General features: G+C 42.0%; 1 protein-coding gene across 1 annotated transcript; it reads right to left on the bottom strand.

Moving 5' to 3' along the window:
• Window positions 1-2,484: 2,484 nt before the first annotated feature.
• On the bottom strand, window positions 2,485-21,271 carry c1qtnf4 (C1q and TNF related 4). Its single transcript, XM_062386683.1, has 3 exons — window positions 21,140-21,271; window positions 4,894-5,255; window positions 2,485-4,081 (listed from the first exon to the last, which is right to left on the bottom strand). The coding sequence occupies exons 2-3, from the start codon at window positions 5,248-5,250 to the stop codon at window positions 3,260-3,262; spliced, it is 1,179 nt and encodes a 392-aa protein (XP_062242667.1). The 5' UTR covers window positions 5,251-5,255; window positions 21,140-21,271; the 3' UTR covers window positions 2,485-3,259.
• Between the last annotated feature and the right edge of the window lie 1,226 nt (window positions 21,272-22,497).

Genomic DNA, 22,497 nt, shown 5'->3' with positions numbered 1-22,497 from the left:
ACACATAGTCGAGAGCCAAGTCGGACGTTTGGTATTAACAGCGACTGAGAACTGTCAATGGCACCAGCACCAACTTCTCCTTCATGGCCAGGAGGGAATGGGAGGGGCTTGAAAACATAATGGTCACATGACCTAAAATGTGTTCCGTTGCCTAGATACAGGGGGTGTCTCACATTACCCTGCTCCCCCCTACGTGACTGACAGGTGTGGACAGCGTGGCGGCCCTCGCTCTGTGGCTTAGTGGCCCCTCACGTTCTGAACACTGCTTCATCCTCACCTGCAGAAGATGATTCGTCTGAGAAACCGACAGAATCGTCAGAAGGAAACACAGGAAGCATCCGAGGAGACATCGTCTACATACGATGCTGAGGACATTTTCAATTCCTCCTTTTCAAGCATCTATTTCCTGCTTTGAAATTCTTTCAATGGTTTTCAATAAAATTCCTTTTGGGTTTTTCTCTATCTTTTAAATATGATTTTCTAAATATCATTTTTTTTATTACATTTTATTGAGGTGTTTGATCAGGTCGGCTCATGATTCAGTAAATAATGTAAATCTCTTTGTCCAAAATGGCAACATTTTATTGAAGCAGATTTCAGTCAGTTGTACAAATATACCATACTGCACTCACCCAGCAGATGGCGCTGTAGCACATAACATAAGATCAAAGAATGATGAAGCTTTAAATTCCTCTGAATGATTTTTTATCTGTCACTTTTTCAGACTTGTACAGACACAAAACAGTCCAGGCTGTTTCTACTGTTTTATTCTGGCAAATATTTGTACACGTTAGAAATACTCAAAACATTTCAAAGAGACAACATGAGCCAGAAAACTGAAAAGGTCCAATGGTTTGTTTTGTTGAGGGAAACAAAACAACCACATTTTAAACCACGTCTGCTCGTCAAAGTTTCAAATTTACAATATTTCAGAAGAACGAAGCACAGACCAGAAAACACCCGACATATTATCACTGCACAGATATATTACTCACTGATAAATCAAAACACAGGGAACAGGCTGGGCCTGTGGAAGCTGTTCAGCAATCTTCATTTTTACTTTATTGTATTTTCAGTTACGTGCATGCATCACACAAGTGCTTCAGAGTGTCGCTGAGCTTGAGCCATTCACACTCCAGGAGCTTTTCACTGCTCATTAACAGGAATTGATCTTCAAAGAACTGTGTCGGGTCTATTTTTGATTTAAACTGAGACAGTCACACAAAGAACGGATCAAAACATCTGGATGAATCCCACTACTCCCAGTTCAGAGTCTGATTGTGAGCTCTTCTCCCTGGTTTCCTACTGAACGTCTGATCAGCCAAACCAAAGAGAGCTTTGTAGTGCACTCATCGTTTCCCACAATGCATCACGAAAAGAAGGGAACAACCGCTGCTCACTAACCGAGCAATATCTACCATCATGCATTGCACTGAGGGTGGAGAGACGAGTGTCGTACGTATGTAACTACGTCACAGCACAAAGTTTATTTCTACATTCTTTTTTATCTTAAAGTATTAATACTAAGTGTAACATAAATGTTACAGATTGTGTGTGGGACTTTCCACCTGCCGCGATGTCGAAGCTGAGCCCAGATTTAATCTTTTCCTTTGATAATTCAAACTGTTCTGTCGAACATCCATAAAACGAAGTCATATCATCTTCAGCAGGTGGTTCAGAAGTGAAGCTATGAGATGAGATTTCTCCTGTAGAATCCATAAGTTCACAAATCAACATGTTTTATTCAGGATGTCAATGAGAAGCATGATTCTCAGGCGGAATCCTCTCTGATTGGCGGAGTTGCTGTTGCCATGGAAATGTAATGATGTTGGCTTTGATTGGATGGTTCCGTCACGTTGAGAGAAACCAGAGAAAGGATTCACCGTGGATTATGGAATGTTTAGTATCTTTTTGCTCTGAATCCAATGTTTCATATTTCATCTCGTAACCGGCTTCCAGACTGAAACTGTTTTAAAGGATTTTATGAGACGTCAATATATATATATAAATAAATATATATATATATATAAATAAATATATATAACACGAAATGTACTTCCTGAACTGGAGCCGCTCTAAAAGTGAGTCATCACTGTTACTATTACAATATCTTATGCAAATCACATCATTACCACACGATGTGGTCCATCTTTATTTTATAATCTGTGTGATGAACCCAAACTCTGAAAGATGCTCGAAGCTCTGGAGTCAGGTGGTGATGGTCTGTGAGCAGCCAGTCAGTTGGTCCAGTGTTTAACCAACATACTGATCACAGTAATGATCAAATGTCTTTTAATCCGTTAAAGTTTTCAATGTATTTTTTTTAATTTAAGTGGAGGCCGAAACTAACCATCCCTTAAAAACCGTGCTCTCTCTCTCTTTAAGGACTCGATTGGCCTCCTTTCAGTCCAGTGATGTTTTTAGACCATCAGAGGGTTCAAGTGCTCAATCAAGTCCCCCCCCCCCCCCCCCCCCCCCCCGCAGGGCTCGCCATCTGGTAAATGAATCAAACGCTGCTCTGAACAGAAGTTAAATTATGGTCTGGATCCCCTCGGGCTCAGAAGTGGCATGAGGTTAAAAGTTGGATGGAAACTCAGTCTTGACTTTGTGGTCGTGTTGTCCTCTGAGGGTCGAGACTCATTATGACACAGATCACACAGTTGATAATCACACAGTTGATAATCACACAGTTGATAATCACACAGTTGATAATCACACAGTTTTCACTTGTGTCGAAGACGTAAAGTCAAGTTTTTACATAAAAGCAGAAACAACAAGTCTTTGACGAGAACAAATTCACTAAACAGAAAATTTCACTGAAAACAGTTATCTCCTCATTTCTGTGTCTTTTAATATCCACTGATCATATGAAGTTATTGAGAGTCCTCTACAAACGACATGTAACTAAAATTTGTCTTTAAGTTCTAGATGTAATTTTCTTTCCAGGATTTGATGGGGGTTCGTTTTGGAGGTGGCACAAGGTCTACGGAGAGTTTAAAGGACACAGAGGTGAGCAAGTAATGACTGAGTTTCCATTATGAAGTGAAATATTCACATTACTGTTGGTTCCACGTGAGGTGAGATGAAGTCAGATCCTGGGAACTCTTCTTTGAAGCTCTGCGCTCAGTCCGAGCTCCCTGTCACTTTGTGAAGGAATTCATATAAAGAGGGATCTCCTGCCTCTGTGGTGGACGTGCACACTTTTCCATCTTGCATGAATTCCTAACACAATGTTCAGTCCCGAGCCCATGTCCTGCAGCTAAGGTTTCTTATCTGCAGGTGATTGGCTGGTAGTGGCGGTGGGGGGGGAGTCTGGGTAAACCAGGAAGCCAGTGAAGGTGATGTACTTGGCGTGGTTGCTATAGGCTCCGAACCCGTCTCTCTGGTGCGAGTAGAGCCAGACCGTGTCCCCGGGTTTCAGCGCCAGCATCAAGCTCTGGCTCTGCAGGGCTTTCTCTCCCTGGCTGTCATCGTAGATCATCGCCTGCACCTCCAGACGGTTCTTCATCAGCTTGACGGACAGCGTCTTCTGTGGCAGCTTGCCCACGTTGAAGGAGAAGTAGTACACGCCAGGAACACGGCAGGCGAACACGCCCTGGGTAATGTTGAAGTCCTCTCCAATGTTGACGAGAGCTGTGTCGAAGCTAACGGGCTGGTGCTGTGGCAAGCCCACCTGGTCCACTCCCACAATGCTCTGGGTGCGCCCCACTGAGAAGGCAGATCTCTGGTCGTCCTCTTCATCCTCCTGCTCCACCTCCTCCACCTCCTCCTCCTCCTCCTCCTCCTCTCTATGTTGCAGCTCCCTCTCCTCCAGCAAACCTCTGGATCCAGACCTGTCATCTGTGGCCTGGTTACTCTGCAACAAGGGGACGCTGTCCTGCTGGGGCTGCTGGGAGTTGTAGTTGGGATGCGGTTGGTGATGGTGTGTCTGGTAGTCGTAGGTGTCGGGGTAGATGAGGTAGCCGTTGAAGGTGGTGTAATGTCCAGTGTTGCTGTAGAGGGCATAGCGAGGGTCCCCGTGGAGGCGGAGCCAGACGGTGTCACTGAACTCCAGCTGCAGCATGACGCTCTGGCTCTGCACCTGAGGACGGAGGCAGACTTTGTTATCTGAACACAATCTGATCATCAGCCCCTCGTTCAGGGGAGTTCGATGTGTAATCCCTTCTGTTGTGCGTTCATTTCCCTACACAAACACACTCTGACAGGAGCCACGCTGCTGTTCTCTGAGACAGTCGAGCTCTGACACCATGGAAGAAAATCCATCTCAACAGAACTCAGCAGATCTTTGTAGCAGAGGTTTCACTTGCACAGTCTAAGTCAGCACTGCTTTTACAGCATGTGGAGTCAAGGAGAAGAGCCTTGTTTATATTAAACAGTTTATCTGAGTTATAGTCACTTAACCATCTAGGTAAATCAGCACAGGAGCTGCTGGAGGCAGATTGTTCCTCATGAAGATTTCCCCCAATTAGTCGTGTACAAAGTTTCTGTTGTTCCGTTCCTCTTTTATCAAACTGAACTCAAACGGGAGTAAAGTGGAGAATTTATCAGGATCTATTTAAACTCTTGTTGTGATGATAATAAGTTTGTGTCATCAGTGTGTTTTCAACGGAGCCACAGAGGAATCAGAAGAACATCGGACAAACCGAAATGCTTTTTTCACAAACTTTTATTGATGTGGTTTTGTTTGTTTTCAACAGGCAAACTTTACTTTTCTCTATTTGAATCATATTAATCCCTTCTTATAATACCTTACTATATTATTTTTCTTTTTAAATAATTTTCATTCTAATACTTTTTTATATGTATGATATTTTCTTTCTCTATGTAATGGGATTAATCCTTGATAAAACTTTTAGCTAAAACAGAATAATTTCTGTGAAGACCAACTCGTACCTTCCTCTCCTCCCCGGCGTTCTCCTCGTAGACGATAGCCTGCACCTCGTTCCTGTTCTTCATCAGCATCACTGACAGGTCTTTGTGTGGAAACTTCCCCACCGTGAAGGAGAAGTAATACGCCCCCGGGATACGACAGTGAAACACGCCCGTCTTCGGGTCAAAGTCCCCGCCGATGTTGACATAGACAGTGTCAAAGGTCACCGTCATCTTAGGTCCACCTTCCATGCTGTTGGTGCGTGCAACTGAGAAAGCCGAGCGTATTTCCACGTCGTCCAAGAGACGCGCAAAACTCCAGACGCCGGCCGCCTGGCTGAGGCACAGCAGGAAAAGCAGCGCGTTTCCTGAGAGCAGCATCGTATCTGTAGAAACGTGAGAAAATTAGGAATTCACTTTATTATGCCATTTTTCTTATTTCAGCGATTAAAACAGAGGTGAAAAATAACATACTGACAGTTTCCAGGAAACAAGTACATTCTGTACAAAAGTTACAATCATAACCCTAACCCTCTCCCAGGACACACCCATGCTGATGGAACTGAACACATCAACACAACAACACAACAACAGGATTCACTACATGAGAAGAACCAGTTTGTAAATTCTTGTTAAAGTGTTGATACATAAAGTCTGATGGAGATGAAGGAGCAGATGAACTGAGGAGCTCCTGATGGTAGAAGATGGGAGGAGATATGTTGTATATGAAGAAGTCTTGAGTCAGCTGACAACATCAGGATCCACTTGTGTTTCATCTTGACCAGGTCTATGAAATAAGTAACTTGAGGTTAAATAAATCCCAATAAACCTAAACAGCTTCAGGTGTAAAATATTTCACTGTTGAATTCAACAACATGAACAGTGACTTGTCATTTTGTCCTTTGTATTTGTTGTAATTGTGGTATATAATGTCTATATCTATATAGATAGATAGATATATAGACACTAACCTTACTACTTTGAGATTCAAAACCTTGTTTTTAAACATTTAATACAAGAACAACTGTAAATAATAAAATAAAAACAAGCAGCTATTCAAGAATCTGAACAAAAAGTAAAAATGCCCAAAAATATTACATTTGGTTGTAGATGTTCAAAGAAAGGCTTCGGTGCTTGATACTACAGATTCCCTTGTTATAAAAGACACAAACACACACATTTATAATATAATGTATTATAATATAATAGGTTGCAATATATTTTATAAAAATATAATATAATATAATATGTTTAAAGCGGGAACTGAACTGAACACTTGTTTTCAAGTAAGCTCAGACTTGGTCCTCTAATTATTAATGTCAGCAACATTTCACAGCCTCTTCTCTAATGATGTTGAAAATACACATTTCCGTCTGGATCAAAGAGCGACGCTGCATCGTGAGAAACAAAGACGTGAGGCAGGAGGGGGACGTGTTTACAGAGCAAATGAAAGAACAGTTCTTTACTTCTCCTGAGGTCAAGATTCTTGTGTTAAAGTAAATTAACTTATTACAATTAAATTACGTGAATGCACTTTGTCTGTGTAAATGAGCTCATTTTTTCCAGTGGAATGTGAACCTGAGGGCTGGTGGACACTTGATGACATCACACGAGCAGATATGGAGGCATGTTGTGTTTTTTCTGTTTTATTACGTCTGAAGTCTTGTTCACCATTGACTTCAATTGAATCGGATTATTAGAATTACTTCTGAAACTCCACAAGTATTTTGTGGACCCAAACACTTTACCCCCCCCCCCCCCCCCCTATCATAGGGGTGAATAGATGATGAATGCATTTTCATTTTTCAGTGAACTATCCCTTAAAAGGAAACATATTAGACTACAACAAAGAAACATGGTTCTAAATAATGATCTTATAGAAAATGATGCTTTAATGTAAATCAGACAACAACAATAATGTATAAAGCAATATATAGCGGTAAAATAACACACACATTATTGTAGAAGTAATTAATATTTAAACTAGATGTGGTCGTAATTTTTTTCACTGGAGCGTAAGCTTGTTTAAGTACATTGGTCACTTGTACTTAAGGCACAACTGATGCTTTGTGTCCGAATACTTGTCCAACTGCAGCAGCTGCAGGGAAACATGTTGCACTGCCAGCCAACTCTTCTTCATGAATAAGATCATTCTGTTTTTAAATAACCTAAAAAAGACAAGGCAGACGTTAGACTTGTTCATGTACTGGAGGCTTTCACTGAGAAGCAGTGTTTGAACGAGTCACGTTGATGGACTGTCCTCCTCGGAGAGTTTGATGCAACAATGAGTGGACGCATCAAACCAGCCTCCTCCATAACGAGCCCCCGAGGGAGGGAACACAGAGCTGAGCAGAGGAGCAGAGTCCATGCTGCTGGAAAGTCCTATTCTGGTCAACATTTTGACAACAGACGGGTTTCACAGCAGCATGAGGTTTTTTAAATATAATATCATTGACTAATGTGTTGGAGTCATTTCAGAAACTGATATAAAAATGAGAAATCAAATGCAGTATTTTAAATTTGGTTTTAATTTAGCTTTATGTGGAAGTAGCTGGTCAGAGAACGTCCAGCTGAACCAGGGAGAGTTCATTGGAACAGCTGAGTCTAGTTGGCCAGTTACTGTCCCTGGATTAGACGGCAGCAGAGAAAGTCAAGATGATATGTGAGACAGTAAAGAGACAGAGAGACACATGGACAGAGCTCAGCTGCCAAGCAGAGTCATTTTCTGTTGCTCAGTTAACAACAGAAAGGATGTCAAACAGTGAATGGTTTGTTTCTGGCTGCTGGTTGGAGACCCTGCTGGCAAATGTTTGTCAAATATGGTTTCTGTCATTTTAGATCTTATCACACTGATGTTCAAGTGTTCAGAGGAAAGTGTCCTGTGCAGTAATACAGCTGTGAGGGTTGGAGTGTCGGAACTGGCTTAAAGAAACCGCCCGTACAGGAGTCTTACATAAGCAAAGCTCGTGCACACAGAGTGAGGGCGGGACAATTTCAATGTCATAACTACACCTGACATTTTATTGGATGGAGAATTTCTACAGACTTGATTTAGAAGCAGTGTGAGGAGAAGAGCTGAAGCTGAGTGAAAGCTTTACAATATCTGAACGTGAAATCAATAACTCCTGCTCTTAGACTGAAAGAACACACTCTGGAATTAAGAGAGGAAAAACACAAACAGGTTTATGATCCATATCTGTGAGACGTCAAGGACCTTCTGCAAATCAGGAATTATTCCTGTTACTTTATGCAGCAGTCATCTCTCCCTCCCCAGCAGGAAATTATTTCAGCCATCAAACGCATCATTTTTTTTTGTGACTGTGATTATTGCAGTGATGGAATTCAGAGTCTGTTGAGGATTAAATAACTAATGTGTCCTTTTCAGAAGAAGACAGAGACATCGTGTCTGAACACTGTGTCACTGCTGCAGATAATCTGTCATCTGAAAAACGTTGTCTCCAAAAGATCAAGGATTATCAAGGATGTCAAAACGTGCTGTATTTTTAGATGGACCTTCATACAGTTCTGAAATCATACAAAGGATTGTGTTGTACAGAGTCGAGGATTGTCATTTCTGCCTGAAGCCACTACCTCGTTGTGTATTTGAAGGAAAATGTAGAAATAACTCCATATTCAGCGTCGACTCTTTTGTTACTGGTTGGAACAGAGTGAACTGAACATACGGATCATTACTGTACCGTCTGGATCAAATCAAGCTGACTCCATCTCTCTCAGGTTCTCCTTCTGATCTGTTGTGTCTAAAAATAGAGGAGGAGAAATGTTTTTGTCCCAGGAGACAGATCAGGAACTGGTGATGGAGATGTGGATGAAAGGAGGAGATGGACGGAGAGAGAAGAGACGAATTTGATGATAAGAAAGAAAGATTGTTAGATGCAGGAACTAGTTTGGCTGCATGTGAAGGTGTGAGTGGCCCCTATAACTCAGCTGTGTGGGTGGTAATGTGTGTGTTTGCTGCGTGGGTTACTGTCGGTGAGTGTTTTGTGTTTCTGTTCCGATTTTAAGTGTTTTGTGCATTTGTGAGTTTAGCATGTGTGTTGCTGTGTGTGTCTTTGTAATTATCTGCTCTATCCCCCCCCCTATGCTCATGTGTGGGTACAGTGTAGATGTGTCCATGTAGAGCAGGACTTATTGATTTCACATTCAGATTTTGAAAAGCTTGCACTCAAACCCTCTGCTCCAGATTCTTGTGGGATGATTTGCTCTGTTTATGCTCAAACTGTGCGCTTGCACTCAAATCTTGTATTGCTTGCACAGGCAGCACAGTGCCACACCCAAGAGGGCGGGGCAATTACAATCTCAACACCACACCTGGTATTCTATTGGTTGGAAAATGTTTTGTGCAAACAGACAGTGTGGACTCGAGGAGAAGCTGGAGCGCAGGGAATCTGTTCGGTGTGGACACGCACAAAATGCTTGTGCAACAATTCTGTGTGTTTTGAGTGAATCTAATTCAACACAATATATTACGTTTTCGTACCACTGGAGATTTTAAGCAACGCCACTGGTTACAATTCTTCTGAAATCTCCTGGGTTGTCTGGAAGGGGATGGGTGTGGATTACCATAGTGTGATTGACAGCTAGCACTGTCCAATGGGAGTGGGTGACAGGTGAAGGTGGGTCTGCAGTTTCCTCAAGTTTTCATTCAGGCTCCACCCCCCACTCCTCCAAATATGGTTGCTTCTGGTTTAAAAAAACAAGATGGCGCTGAACAGAATGTCAAACTGATGCTTTAAAACGGCAGCTTAACAACAGATCGGTGACATCATTACATTACATTACATTACATGTCATTACATGTCATTACATGTCATTACATTACATTTGGCTGATGCTTTTGTCCAAAGCGACTTACAATTAGTACACTCAACATTTATGAGTGGTGCCGGTTCCACCACCAGCAGTGAATCACCACGATACACTGTTGACCTTGTTGTCTTCGCAGCTGTTACAACTTAAATTCTGAAATTTGTATATATTGGGGCTGCTTGATTATTCGAAATTCAATCATGATTTCGATTATGGGGTCAACCGATCTCCAAACAACTATAATCGAGTTGAAACGATTATTTGGCTTTTTTTTCGAAAGAGACGCGGATGCACATTCAGTCGCCTCAAAAAATACTAACAACATTTTGAAACTATCACTTTAGTAGCACTGACATAAACCTAACCCTACTTATAGCACTTTGTAGTTTTGTTTTATTTTGAAGGAATTGTACTTTCTTGATTCTTGTCATCCTGGGTGTGTACCCTCGTGGTTGATGCACTTATTGTGAGTCGCTTTGGATGAAAGCATCAGCTAAATGTAATGTAATGTATTTCTCAGCATTGAGGATACCATCAATCCTGACCAAATCTCCAACTCTGTTTGCAGAGATGCAGCCTCCACCAGGCTTCAGTGTTGCCTGCAGACTCATTATTGTACCGCTCTCCTGACCTTGGGTGAACAAACTGCCTTCTACAGCCAAACATTTCAGCTTTTCACTAATCAGTCCAGAGCACCTGCTGCCATTGTTCTGCACCCCCGTTCCTATGTTTTCGTGCATAGTTGAGTCACTTGGCCTTGTTTCCATGTCGGAGGTTTGGCTTATCGGCTGCAACTCTTCCATGAGGACCACTTCTGATCAGACTTCTCCAGACAGTAGATGGGTGTACATGGGTCCCACTGGTCAGTTCTGAGCTGATGGCACTGCTGGACATCTTCCGATTTCGAAGGGAAATAAGCTTGATGTATTTTTTATCGGCTGCACTAAGTTTCCTTGGCCGACCACTGCGTCTATGATCCTCAACGTTTCTTTGTGCTTCTTCAAAAGAGCTTGAACATCTGGATGTGAACTCTTTGTCTGGGAGTGACCTTGCTGATGCAGTAGAACGACCTTGTGTCTTGATGCTGTGCTCTGTCTTGACCTGGTGTTTACCTGGGACATCAAACTGTCTTTCACAACCTCACAGTAGAAACATTGTACCTCACCCAGTGTTAAGCCTCCTACACTGTTTCAGTTAATGACTGTTTCAACCTACATGTGAAATTGATGACCATTATGTTTGGTGTAATTGGTTGATCATACACCTGACTATAATCCTACAAATCCCTGACTCTGTGCAAGAGTACCTATAAGAACTGCACTCTATATATTTATATGTATATATATATATTCATTCATAATGATATAAAGATAATTTCTTAAGTATTTATCTGGACACGGATTGTTTTTCGTTTACAACCCTGTCTTGAAATGTAAATGTATTAATGTGGATGAAGCATGAATCCCTCATCCATGCTCGATCACCGGCTCCAGGTGATAACAAACAACCACTCTCTGAATCTCAGCGGCCCACTGAAGGTTATTAGTTTAATATTACCGTGTGTCTGAGTCCATTGAACCACAACCAGGGACTGAATTCATCTCCCAGCTGCTTGAAGGAGGAGAACCACTCTCTGGGGATTTGGACTCTTATATTCAGAGAGCTTCTATTAGCCTCATTTCCAGCTTCGCAGGTGTTTGTGTCGATCCAAGATGGACGTGCTCCAGCTGTGAGTTGCCTAACAGTCAAAGGTTGATGGGAGCAATGATCTAAAATGTCCCCTCACATTTCACAACTCATTTTCAAACTGCATAGATTTTCCCTCCCATGAATTCCTAAATGGATTTTCCTGAGGCTTTTACTAAAAGAGAACAGGTCAAATTTTCCTCTGCTTAGCTTCCCCAAGTTGTTCTGGTCGAGGAACTGCTGAATGAGGTATTGACAAATACTACGTCATTGATTACAACCCTTTGTACAAAGTGCTTTGTCAGAAAGTGGCGCGGATCTTTGTAATCCAGGTCATGCCCTAATTTAGTTTCAACCAATAACTGTAATAAGTGTTACACTTCAAAAACCCCATGGTTGAATTTCTATTGCACGGGTCTTGGGCAAGGCAAAACTAAATCAGGTCTCGGAAAAGCTTTTTTATTTTCAGTGTGATGCAAAGTGTAGTGGAACCTAGTTTTCTGCTTATTCACGATAATGATTCTCCTTCTGTCATAAACAAGGATGTTACTGAATTTAAAACAATTATTTTAGAGGTATTTTGTTATATCCCAATGGCAAGGAATAAAGGAAAAGCTGTAACCCTAATCCAATTATTGTGTTTGTCTTTTAGCACTGTGAACACTGCATCGCTCACGAGAAAATGACAGAGAGGAATTGGAGTTTGAAGTAAAATACCTTTTGTTGACCTCAATGTTTTTAATAATAAATATTTAATGCTTTTGTTTCACACCGCCTGGTTTTCTGAATCCAGGTTTCTGACACATAATAAATAGCTATGTGGTAGTGGGGGATGGTCAGCGTCGGCTACAGGAGGGAGGGAGTGGAGATGGGGTGCTGGGATCGGTGCCTGGGAGAGAGTCTAATTGTTCTCAGGTGTTCCAGTTCCACTAATGACTCTCTCCCCTTATCAGCAGTAGCGAGCTGGGGCTCGGGACGGGCACGAGAGGAGCCAGTGCACGCCTGGAGAAGCAACGATACGCTGCAAAGCGAAAAAGGAGTTGCATGCGAGAAGTTTTGATTTATGTTTGTACGAGTGTCTGGAGAAATAAAAAGAAGCTACTGAGGCACCCTTACCTGCGTCTCCACTGTTTCCTGTCAACTGACCCCCGGTGACAAGGGGGTTCTTGTTACAAGCTATTTTGTAAAAAGAGCCCTTAGGATGTTTTATCTGGGAAAAACTTCAAAAGGCAGAAGTTAAAAACCTCATTCAATCATTTTATTTATCCGATCTTTTTACCTGACATGCGCACACTCGTGACCAGAGCGTTTGACCACCCTCCATGAGGACTCTGTAAAAGGCCTCGGCTTCACTCTTCAATACTTGACTCTGTCCATTTCTATATACAGTGTATGGACCAGAGTCAGAGTCAAGTATCTGTGTTTCGATCTGTCACTCGACAGTCTGCGATGTAGTCCGGCTGAGGTCAGGTGTCGTGTAACCAGTGTTGGGAGTAACGCAGTACAAAGTAACGCGTTACTGTAATTCCACTACTTTTAGCGGTAACGAGCATGTAACGAGGTATTTTTTTAAATCAAGTAACGCAGTTACAATTACTGAAATTTAAATGAGTTTGTTACTCGCGTCCAGTGCGATCGTCCCACACTTCCTTCGCGGTCGACCGGTAGATCGCGATCGACGATCGCACTGGACAGGTTAACCCTAACCCTAACCCATGAGGACGCTCCGGCTCACGTAACAGCTCTTTTTCTTTTTTTCTAAAACACTGTTAAATGACTGAGACAGTTATTTTGTATTAAGTTAAGTATTAAAAGGGATTTTTGTACTACTGCTTTATTTGAAGGCCTGTTGCCCTGTTGATTACAAAAATGTGTTTATTGTGTTTAACTGTTCAGTACTATTCATATTCATTACATTTAAAGCAGACATAAAAGTAACTTCAAAGTTACTTTCCCTAGTAACTAATTACTTTTGACATACAGTAACTGGTGAAGTAATTCAATTACTTTTAAAAGAAGTAACTAGTAACTGTAACTAATTACTAATTTTCAGTAACTTGCCCAACACTGCGTGTAACATGCGTTCATGTGTTTAGGGGGTGTGGCTGCTGCAGGTGACCATGCCACAGGAATCTCAGCACAGCAGCCAGAGAAAACTTAATGAAGATAAAAAGAAAAACGGCCAAAAATCCAATAGAGAAGCGTTGTAAAATAATCTGTAAACTGAATCCTTAATTAAATCCAAGGAGACAAGTCGTTTTCTGACTCTGATCTGAGTTTCACATTAATGAGGAAACAAAACTTAATTTGTCATCTTAGAAACAAAGCAAAGGTTTGATCATTTATCTTCAGAAGCTGAATCTGATTCATGCCTTCCTTTCTATTGGACTGGATTAATGCGCTTTTTACAGCATCCAATAGAAAACATGAGAGATTCCTTCAGAACTCTGCAGCTCGTTAACCAAGAGGAGAGAGAGCTGCTCTGGTTGTTCCACACAGGATTGACCTCAAGGTTCTCCTCCTCACATACAAGGTTCTGAATGGATGCAGCTGCCTCTCTAGTGAACTCTGCTCCTTCTAGAAACATCTGCAGCAAATCTATAAGATGTTCCGTCCCAAACACCTTCTTAGGTGCACCTTTCTAAACTACAAGTTGTGGAACAGAGTCGATATCAAAGAAGCTGGTTCAGTAAAGTTTTTTAAATCTTTAAAAGAAAAATTTAAATATTTACTTGAGCCTTTAACTAGACATTACCCTTTTAAGGGTTAGGGTTAGTAATTTGATATTTTTTTTTAAGATTTAAATGAGACATTGTTTTGGTGTGGTCAATGCAAGTGACTAATTTTTCATGTACATTTTGGTTCATTAGATTTGGACTGAATTTATATTTGAAACCCAAAACTGTAACCATGCACATAGTTATTGTAAATATAGTAAAAAGAGATCACATCGGTGTCGCTACCTGGATATGAAATTACCTCCATCAGGATATGAGGTTTTGGTCTTATTGCACAGCCCTAATTCATAGTCACAAATTAAACTTTAAAGTTAGCAGGAAAACATGTGGGCTGGCATGATTTGTTAAGAAATCATTGTGAAATAAAACTATGAGTCTGGTGTTATTCTGCAATAGTTCACAGATACTGTGTTTTAATTCACAGGCTGGATACAAAACTCAATCTAGTTCAGTAAACTGTAGGACGCTCATGTACGCACAAACTCCCTTCAGACTTCACAGCCTTTCAGATCTATCGAGCGAAGCCTGAGTGGAAATCTATATGTGTTTTTCCTGCTTCTTTCAAAGCTGTTAAATGATTGAGTCTGAATCAAAATCCTCCCAGGACTCATTAGAAAGAGCACAAACCAGGTCTGTCTGAATCAATGTGATGCAAAAACACTCAGATATTAATAGTGCTTAAATCAACATTCAACTGAATTAACATGCATAGAAATATAGCAGCAATATGATATAACTACACTTCTGTTCTGTCCACCGTGAATCTCGAGGGCGTGACCAAAGCTGCCCTCATATGGCGCCCACCTGTTGCGAGGGAGGTCGGGTATGAAAGTACAAATGTGTCCTTGGTTTGAGGACGGACATCTTACAGCTCAGTCTCCTGTCGTTATTACGTCCATTACCTGAATGTGTAGCGGTGCCTGAACACAGAGGGACCTTGTTCGTTTTGATGGAACAAAGGTTTCTATTGTAGGAAAACAGTGATGTTTGTATTGAGTTAATAAAAAACGGCCTTGTGTGCAGACAGAAGCCCAGAAGAGTCCAACAGAGAGGAACTGGAGTTTAAAGTAAAATTCCTTTTGTAGCCCTCAATGTTTAATAGTAAATATTGAATTCTTTTAATTCACTGCCTTGGTTTTTGAATCCAGGTTCCTGAGATATATATATACGTTTATCTGGGACAGAGCAGGATTAAAATTCGGCTCTGTGTTTCCTCGGCTGACTGAAATTGTCACACTTAAGGAGATTTTGAGGAGAATTTCCTTTAGGGACCTGTTTTGCATGTTTTCATTGCAGGTTCAGCTTTTCACTTTTTACTTTCATGTAGTGCAACTCTCTCGGCTCAAATACGAGGAAACAACTGCAACAAGATGGAAAAAAGAGGAACGTTGACCCGTGTCTACAAGCACAAGTAAAAATCCAATTATTCAAATATGTATATTTTTATGTATTGACTCATTGTTGACAGCTTCCTTTTGTGAGGTAATGGGATCATGTTATCTTATAGTGTTTTCAACATCTGCAGCCTCATGTACAGTATCCCCCATCGTTCCTCTTTGGATCTCGATTCTGCTTTTGGCGTTTTGATCCATGTGACACCGCCTTCCTCTGCTTCACCCTCCCCCCCCCTTTTACAGGTGCACAAATGGGGAAAACAAACAGGGGTGGATAAAAATACCCCTGTTCCCACCTCACTGGTGCACACTGAGGATGGAGCGTCCTGGTCACTTGGGACAGATATCAAAGAGAGTCGGGGGGGTTATCTGGAGGTGCAGTGTCAGACCCCTGCTGCTGCTGTCCTTGCCATTAGTCCCTCTTCCTCCCTCACCTCACCACTTGTCATCCTCCCTTCTTCAACACTTGTCACCGACCTGTCAGCTGCCCGCTCAACTGAAGACAGATGGACAAGCCTGTGGAGCGGAGGGATGGAGGAGATGGATGAGAGAAAGAGAGACGGTAGCAAGGAAGGGAGGAAGAGAAACAAATATTTCAAGGCTTACATCAGGGTTGTCAGTGGAAGCAAACAACCGAGGGGATCTTTTTCTATGAGCTCCAATCCTGTAAATGTCTTCTTCCTCCTCCTGCCACAAAGAAAAACCTGCAGCAGAAAGACTGCGCTCTCAATTTGACTGCAGTGAGACAGAGACTAATAAAGGAAACAGAAAGAGGAGAGAATGGAAGAGTAACAGCTATGGCAGCAACCTCGTGCTTCACCAGGAAACCCGACGGGGTTCGATCCACCAGTGACTGGTGAGAAACGAGCGAGCGCAGAATGACTCCTGCCTCATAATTCTCCTGTGCATTGTTTCAGCTTCTCTGGTTGACTGAATGTGCTTGGTTCATGAAGCAGATTTCCAATCCTCACAAAGACCTGCGTGTACTGAATGACCAGGATCACTGAGTGAATCAGTGCAGCTCCTGTCAATAGTGACACAATGACCTTGAAAGTCAAAGAAAAAAACATTAAGTCTAAAGCAAAGCCAGCGACTCTGAATCACTGCATTTAAACAAAGAAACGCTTTGACTGATGCAAACAGAGACACAGTAACGATGCTCACATGCTCATGTTTAGCAGCTGCTTTGTTTATTGTGTCAGAATGTTACTAGCTGTTAAGCAGAATCTAAATTCTGAGTAACTGATGAATTAGATCTGTTTAGATTGTTGATGTAGCGTAAACTGTGGAAACACCAAAACTACGACCACTCAGTTTTGTACGGATCCCCAAAAGAAACCATACTCAGAAGAGTGACACTGCACCCCCACCTATTCTTGACGTTTGGTAAAAAAGATGAAGTATAGCGAAACCAACAGTTCCCATATTGAGCAGCTCTGATGACTGAGAGAGAAAAACTATTTAACTGGAAGAAAACTGTAGAACTAGTTTCAATGTGGATGACATGTGAATCCACCGGTTGGTGAGAAGAGAGAGAGAGAGAGAGAGAGAGAGAGAGAGAGAGAGAGAGAGAGAGAGAGAGAGAGAGAGAGAGAGAGAGAGAGAGAGAGAGAGAGAGAGAGGTGGGTGGAAAAGAGGGGAGAGGAATAGGTGGGAGGTGGAGGATAGAGATGGAGAGAAAGACAGAGCGATGGGTGGAACAGAGTTTGAGAGAAGCCAGAGAGAGAAGAGAGAGAGAAAGAGAGATGGGTGGAAAAGAGGAGAGAGAAGAGAGAGAGAGAGAGACCAGGAACAGTTGTGTAACCGTCATGTTTCAGGTCTGACACCAAAGTGAGAATTATAGATGTAAAGATGTTATTCATTAATTATTATAATTAACGACAGGCACCTAGTGGACGGTACTAGCTGTCAATCACATAGTATACATGCCATGTGTATAATATGTAACCCTACCCCTAACCCATCTATGTAGTAGGATCAACACTGACCCCCCTAACAGTCACCATGGACATTCTACATTTTATTTAATATTCCCCACTTCTTCACCCTGTAAACTGTTGCTTCATTTGAATTTATTTGACTATGTTATATGTTATACATTTATTCATATTATTTTATTTAATATTCCCCACTTCTTCACCCTGTAAACTGCTGCTTCATTTAACTTTGACTTTAATTTGACTATGTTATATGTTATACATATATTCATATTACTTAATTTAATATTCACTTGACTGTGTTATATGTTATATGTTACAATGTTATGTTATATTCTATTTTACATAGTAAAGTTATTTTTTTGTCATTTTGTAAAGTCGCCTACTGCGTAGATGTTTGTCTGCCATGTCACAAGAATTTCACTGCTCCGATGACGCTGTCATTGGTGCATGTGACAATAAACTTTGATTTGATTTGAATTTGATTTGATGTTATGATTGAAGGTTGTTTGTTTGTGAGTCTCTTAGAAGCGTCACACAAACTGGACGGATCACCACGAAACCTGGTGGAAGGCTTCAGTGTGGGAGGGTGAACATCTGGATCAAAGGATAGATGGAGGATTTTATTTCACTGAAGAAGATTTGAAACAAAGAGATTGAGACAGAAATCCTTTGGAAATTATGTATGCATGTGTATATGTTTGTGTGTTTGTGTCTATGTGCGTGTGTCTATGCATGTGTGTGTATATATGTATGTGTGTGTTTGTGTGTTTGCGTGTGCATGTATGTGTGTGGATGTATGAATGTATATGTGTTTGTATATGTAGGTGGGTGTGGGTGTTTTGTTTGTGTGTGTATACGTGCTTGTGTGTGTATGTGCACGTAGAGTGGGAGAGCGTGGCCTAGGGGATAGAGCGGGTGTTGCCGGTTCGAATCCCACTCTTTCCCATCTGCATGCCTAAGTGTCCTTGGCAAGATACTGAACCCCTAAAACGGCCCCTCATGAATGTTGAGTGTTCTTAAAATGTAAGTCGCTTTGGACAAAAGCGTCAGCTAAATGACATGTAATGTAATGTGGGAAAAGAACAGACTTATTATTATCTCTATTTTCATATAAGTTGAAGGAGTCAAAGTTTTCTTTGAAAATAATTGCTACTTGAAACAGAAGAACTTGTTATTCATTCTCTTCTATAAAAACAAATTAAAAGTGAAAGTCACATCAGAAGAAAGTCTCCTGCAAACCTTTTCCAGGTGAAACTATAAGAAAACACAAACTGAATAACTGAAGTATTTTAGAAGGTTTGCTGCTCTGTGAAAAAAACCACTGTTCTTATTTTGTCGATGATTGACTCCTCATTTGCATTTCTATAATCATAATGAACTCTTTTTATTGCACGTTTTATAAAAATTGTTATATATTAACTGCCAGAAATTAGCTTTTTAAGTTGTAAAGAGTTCCTATAAGTTGTCCAGTATGTGCAGAGCATTTGTGCTCGTAGGCTTCAACTATCAAGGTCTATTCAACCATTTAGGCCTTAAAAAGCCCAGAATGCACTGCTGGAGGATTTGAGAAATTTTTAATGTTTTGAAAAAACCAAAACAATATCATGATCTTTCTAAAACACAAGATCCAAGATCTGATTCGAGATCCAACTTTCCAGTTTTGAAATGTACCACCATTTAAAACAAAGAGCTGCATTCCAGATACAGAACTGTGCATGATTGTCTTGAGTTCATTGAACCATATCCTTAAAGAACGAGAGCATATCAGTCATCTCCATCACTTGCTGCTAATCAATCCTCTAACCCTGAGACCTTTTTGTTTTGTTAAGATGTTTAAGACATTTGAGACAACTGAACTTGCTTGCTGTGAATCGTCAAATGATCTCCTGCTGTATTCTCACATTGTCTCACTGAGACATTATCTGGAGTTTTTACCAAGATGCTGGCAAGATAACACTCCAGAGTGTCCACAGCAACTGACAGGGTTAGCCCTAACCCTAACCCTAGACATCTATGTTCTCACACACAGCCCGTTTGGAGATTATCTGAAAACAGCACTAGCGATATACAGATGAGTTCAACACTGAGCATGTTTCCTTTGAATACTTCCATTTAAGATGGTAGAATCGATTTATCGTATCACCTTGGGAAGTGCTGACCATTGCCTGAGAGTTTCCTAATATTGAGCTTTGACTGGGCAGAGCTACACCACTGACTTCGAGTTCTTTCTTGGCAAGGCTCATCCAACTCACTGTGCAATGTTTTGCATGGAAGAAATTGTAAAATAGAGTCCCGTAATTCAATCTGGTCAATCAGCACGGCCATCCAGTCATATGTCGGTTTGAGAACGTAGCATGGAACCCAGTTATCACGTAAACCCACGTCAAGGTTCCGTTCTGGGTCCCCTCCTCTTCCCTCTGTACACCAACTCTCTGGGCTCGGTCATTCACTCACATGGCTTTTCCTACCACAGCTACGCAGATGACACCCAACTAATCCTCTCTTTCCCCGATCTGAAACACAGGTAGCAGCAGGAGTCTCTGCCTGACTGACGTCTCTCAGTGGATGAATCCCTGATGAGGGTTGAACCAGGAAACTTCTACCCACTGCACCACCGTGCCCCCCTATTTGAAACCATCTAACTTGGTGGATTATTCCTTTACCTGTCAGCAAAGTGTGTATACATGTTGTGTGTGTGTGTGTGTGATATTGTGTTATTGAGACAAAGTGCAACTGCTGTTTTCTCAGGTTTGCTGTCCCTCTTCAATAAAAAAGGCCAGAGGCAGTTGGATGGTAACACACAATCAAACAGACTCTGTAAACAACACAAGCGTAGTCCTTACAAACATTTTGCGCACACACTGAGTCGGATGATGAATGTGTAGCCTGCAGCAGCTGTGTGTTACACCGATGTGGATTAAGATATTGTAGACAGAGGAGTAAACCGTCTCAGTGTAAAAATCCAGTGAAACATAAGAGAGGTCTCATCGCCTCATTCTCATTCACAGCCACAAGCTCTCCGGTGTCTCCGGTGTCTCCGACACAGATAATGACCCAGGATATCCACTCACACTGCCTCACTGCAACCTGCTGTGGCAGGATTTTACAAACAAGACAAAGCAATTGTGGCACAACTGAGCATATAAAAGATGCAGTGCGTCCCTCATATATCCATCCATCCGCCACATGTAATATAAACACTCTGTGATGACAGTATTCCTCCCTCTGTCCCTGCTGAGGTATCGCTGTTTCTGGAGATCAGTGCAGATAAATAATACATACTGCTCAGACGTGGCACGACTGCTGAACACACACAGACAGTATAGAGCTTTCCCCACCAGCCTGCACACAGCATGCAACACTTAAGGAAAGCATCCATTAATATGAAAGCAAAACTTATCAACCCTTCTGTAGTCAGTGTTCATTCTGGAAATGATCATCTCACACTGGGATGAGATGACAGAGAGCAGAGCACATTCTGGACTCTTTGTTGTTGATGCTGATGATGGCATTCAACCACCAGGAGCCATCGCTGTCTCTGCTCACACTGCATTCCTGCACTCTCCTCTCTGAAGCTGCAGCGGAACACCAAGTCTGCTCTCACGCACCATCCACCTCCACCTCCGACGACGTGTTCCTTCTACACCTCAACAAAAACAGTGAAGAAGAAGAAGAGTTTTCTCACCTGTGTGTATGTGTGTGTGTTATCTCCTGTTCTGTCTGCGTGTGAAGCACAGAGATGAAACTTCACCAGCGCTGATGGAACAACCCCCTCTCTCTCAAACGGCTCTCCCTCCACACTCGCCCTGCTTGCTCTTTTTTCCCCGTCACTCGCTCTTTTTTCTCCATCTGCCTCTTTCTCTCTCCTTCACTGTCTTTCCTGAACCTGCTGCTATCTTTGAAGAGCAACCCCTCCCCCTTCATTATCTACAAACACATTGTGCTTATATACACAGTATATATGAGGTTTATATGCAAATACACACTCACAAACACACACATATATATATATATATTCAGAAAAAGGTTTAAGAGGTGTACTGCGTGCCACTGCAGTAACACTGTTGCGGAGATGCACTCAGATATGATGTTCTGTTAACCTAGATCCTATTGTTTGTGTGTGTGTGTGTTTGTGAGTGCACAGGTTTATGTTTATCACTGTGGTGTGTAAATGTTCACAGATAAATAGCAGGGGAGAAGGAGCTTTGCCATATGAAGTGTTTGGCTTCCATGTGTGGCGACACGCTGCCAACGTCCTCCCCCCTGCTCGTTGTTGGGGCTCATTATCTCACTACTGGGAGGAGGGGGCAGCAGAGGAGGGTGGTGGTGGTCTAAGAGTGGGGGGGGGGGGTTGAAGAGACAGAGGGAGAATACATGCAATGATCTCAAATTGAAATCCATCCTACTCCTTCTCCCTTTATAATCTTATGCAAATTCCACAGTCTGTTGCTTGCTCATATTTTAATGAGCACTTCACTAAATCCCCCCTGTGCTTTTGCTTTTCTTGGCCAGCATTTGGCAGACTGCCACGCTCTGTTGCATCTGAGCAGCCCGGATGCTTCTCGACAAACTGGCACGATCTTTGTGTTTGGCTAAAGCACAGAAATAGAATAAACAGAGTGGGCAGCACGGCCACGCGATGAGGCTAAACACATCTACTTTCATGCTGGCAACATGCGTGAATTCTTTGACCGAAAGGAGGAGATGGGCTGTGAAGACACCAGAGCTCCGGACACATTAGATGCTTTCAAACATGAACACTGCAGTTCTGCCATATTTTCTCTGGAGGAGGTGCAAGTGTACAAATGTACGAGATAGACGCTCCACAGTTTCTCTTTCTTCTCCTGAGCTCCTGTAGGAAGTAAAAATACAGCAGAGGTGTGAACAGAGCAGAGGATCATCCACTGGATTTACTGTGTGAGTGGGGGAGGACCCTTCACCCTCATGGACATCTGATTTCTAGGCTCTTAATTCTGCCATCTGCCACTTTCAGCAGGTGTTCTTCATCGTGCTCCGCAGCCAACAGGACACACTGAGCTAATG

This window comes from Platichthys flesus, chromosome 1 (assembly GCF_949316205.1).
Source record: "Platichthys flesus chromosome 1, fPlaFle2.1, whole genome shotgun sequence".
In the NCBI taxonomy this organism is placed as follows: domain Eukaryota; kingdom Metazoa; phylum Chordata; class Actinopteri; order Pleuronectiformes; family Pleuronectidae; genus Platichthys; species Platichthys flesus.
Note: the sequence above shows the minus strand (reverse complement) of the source record. Positions and strands in the feature narration are given on the sequence as shown.

Bases quoted from the DNA above. Each gene is read 5' to 3' on its own strand.
- c1qtnf4 (XM_062386683.1), bottom strand. From the start codon at position 5,250: ATGCTGCTCTCAGGAAACGCGCTGCTTTTCCTGCTGTGCCTCAGCCAG. The intron at 4,082-4,893 runs GTACGAGTTGGT...CTCCGTCCTCAG, and splicing joins ACGCCGGGGAGGAGAGGAAG to GTGCAGAGCCAGAGCGTCAT.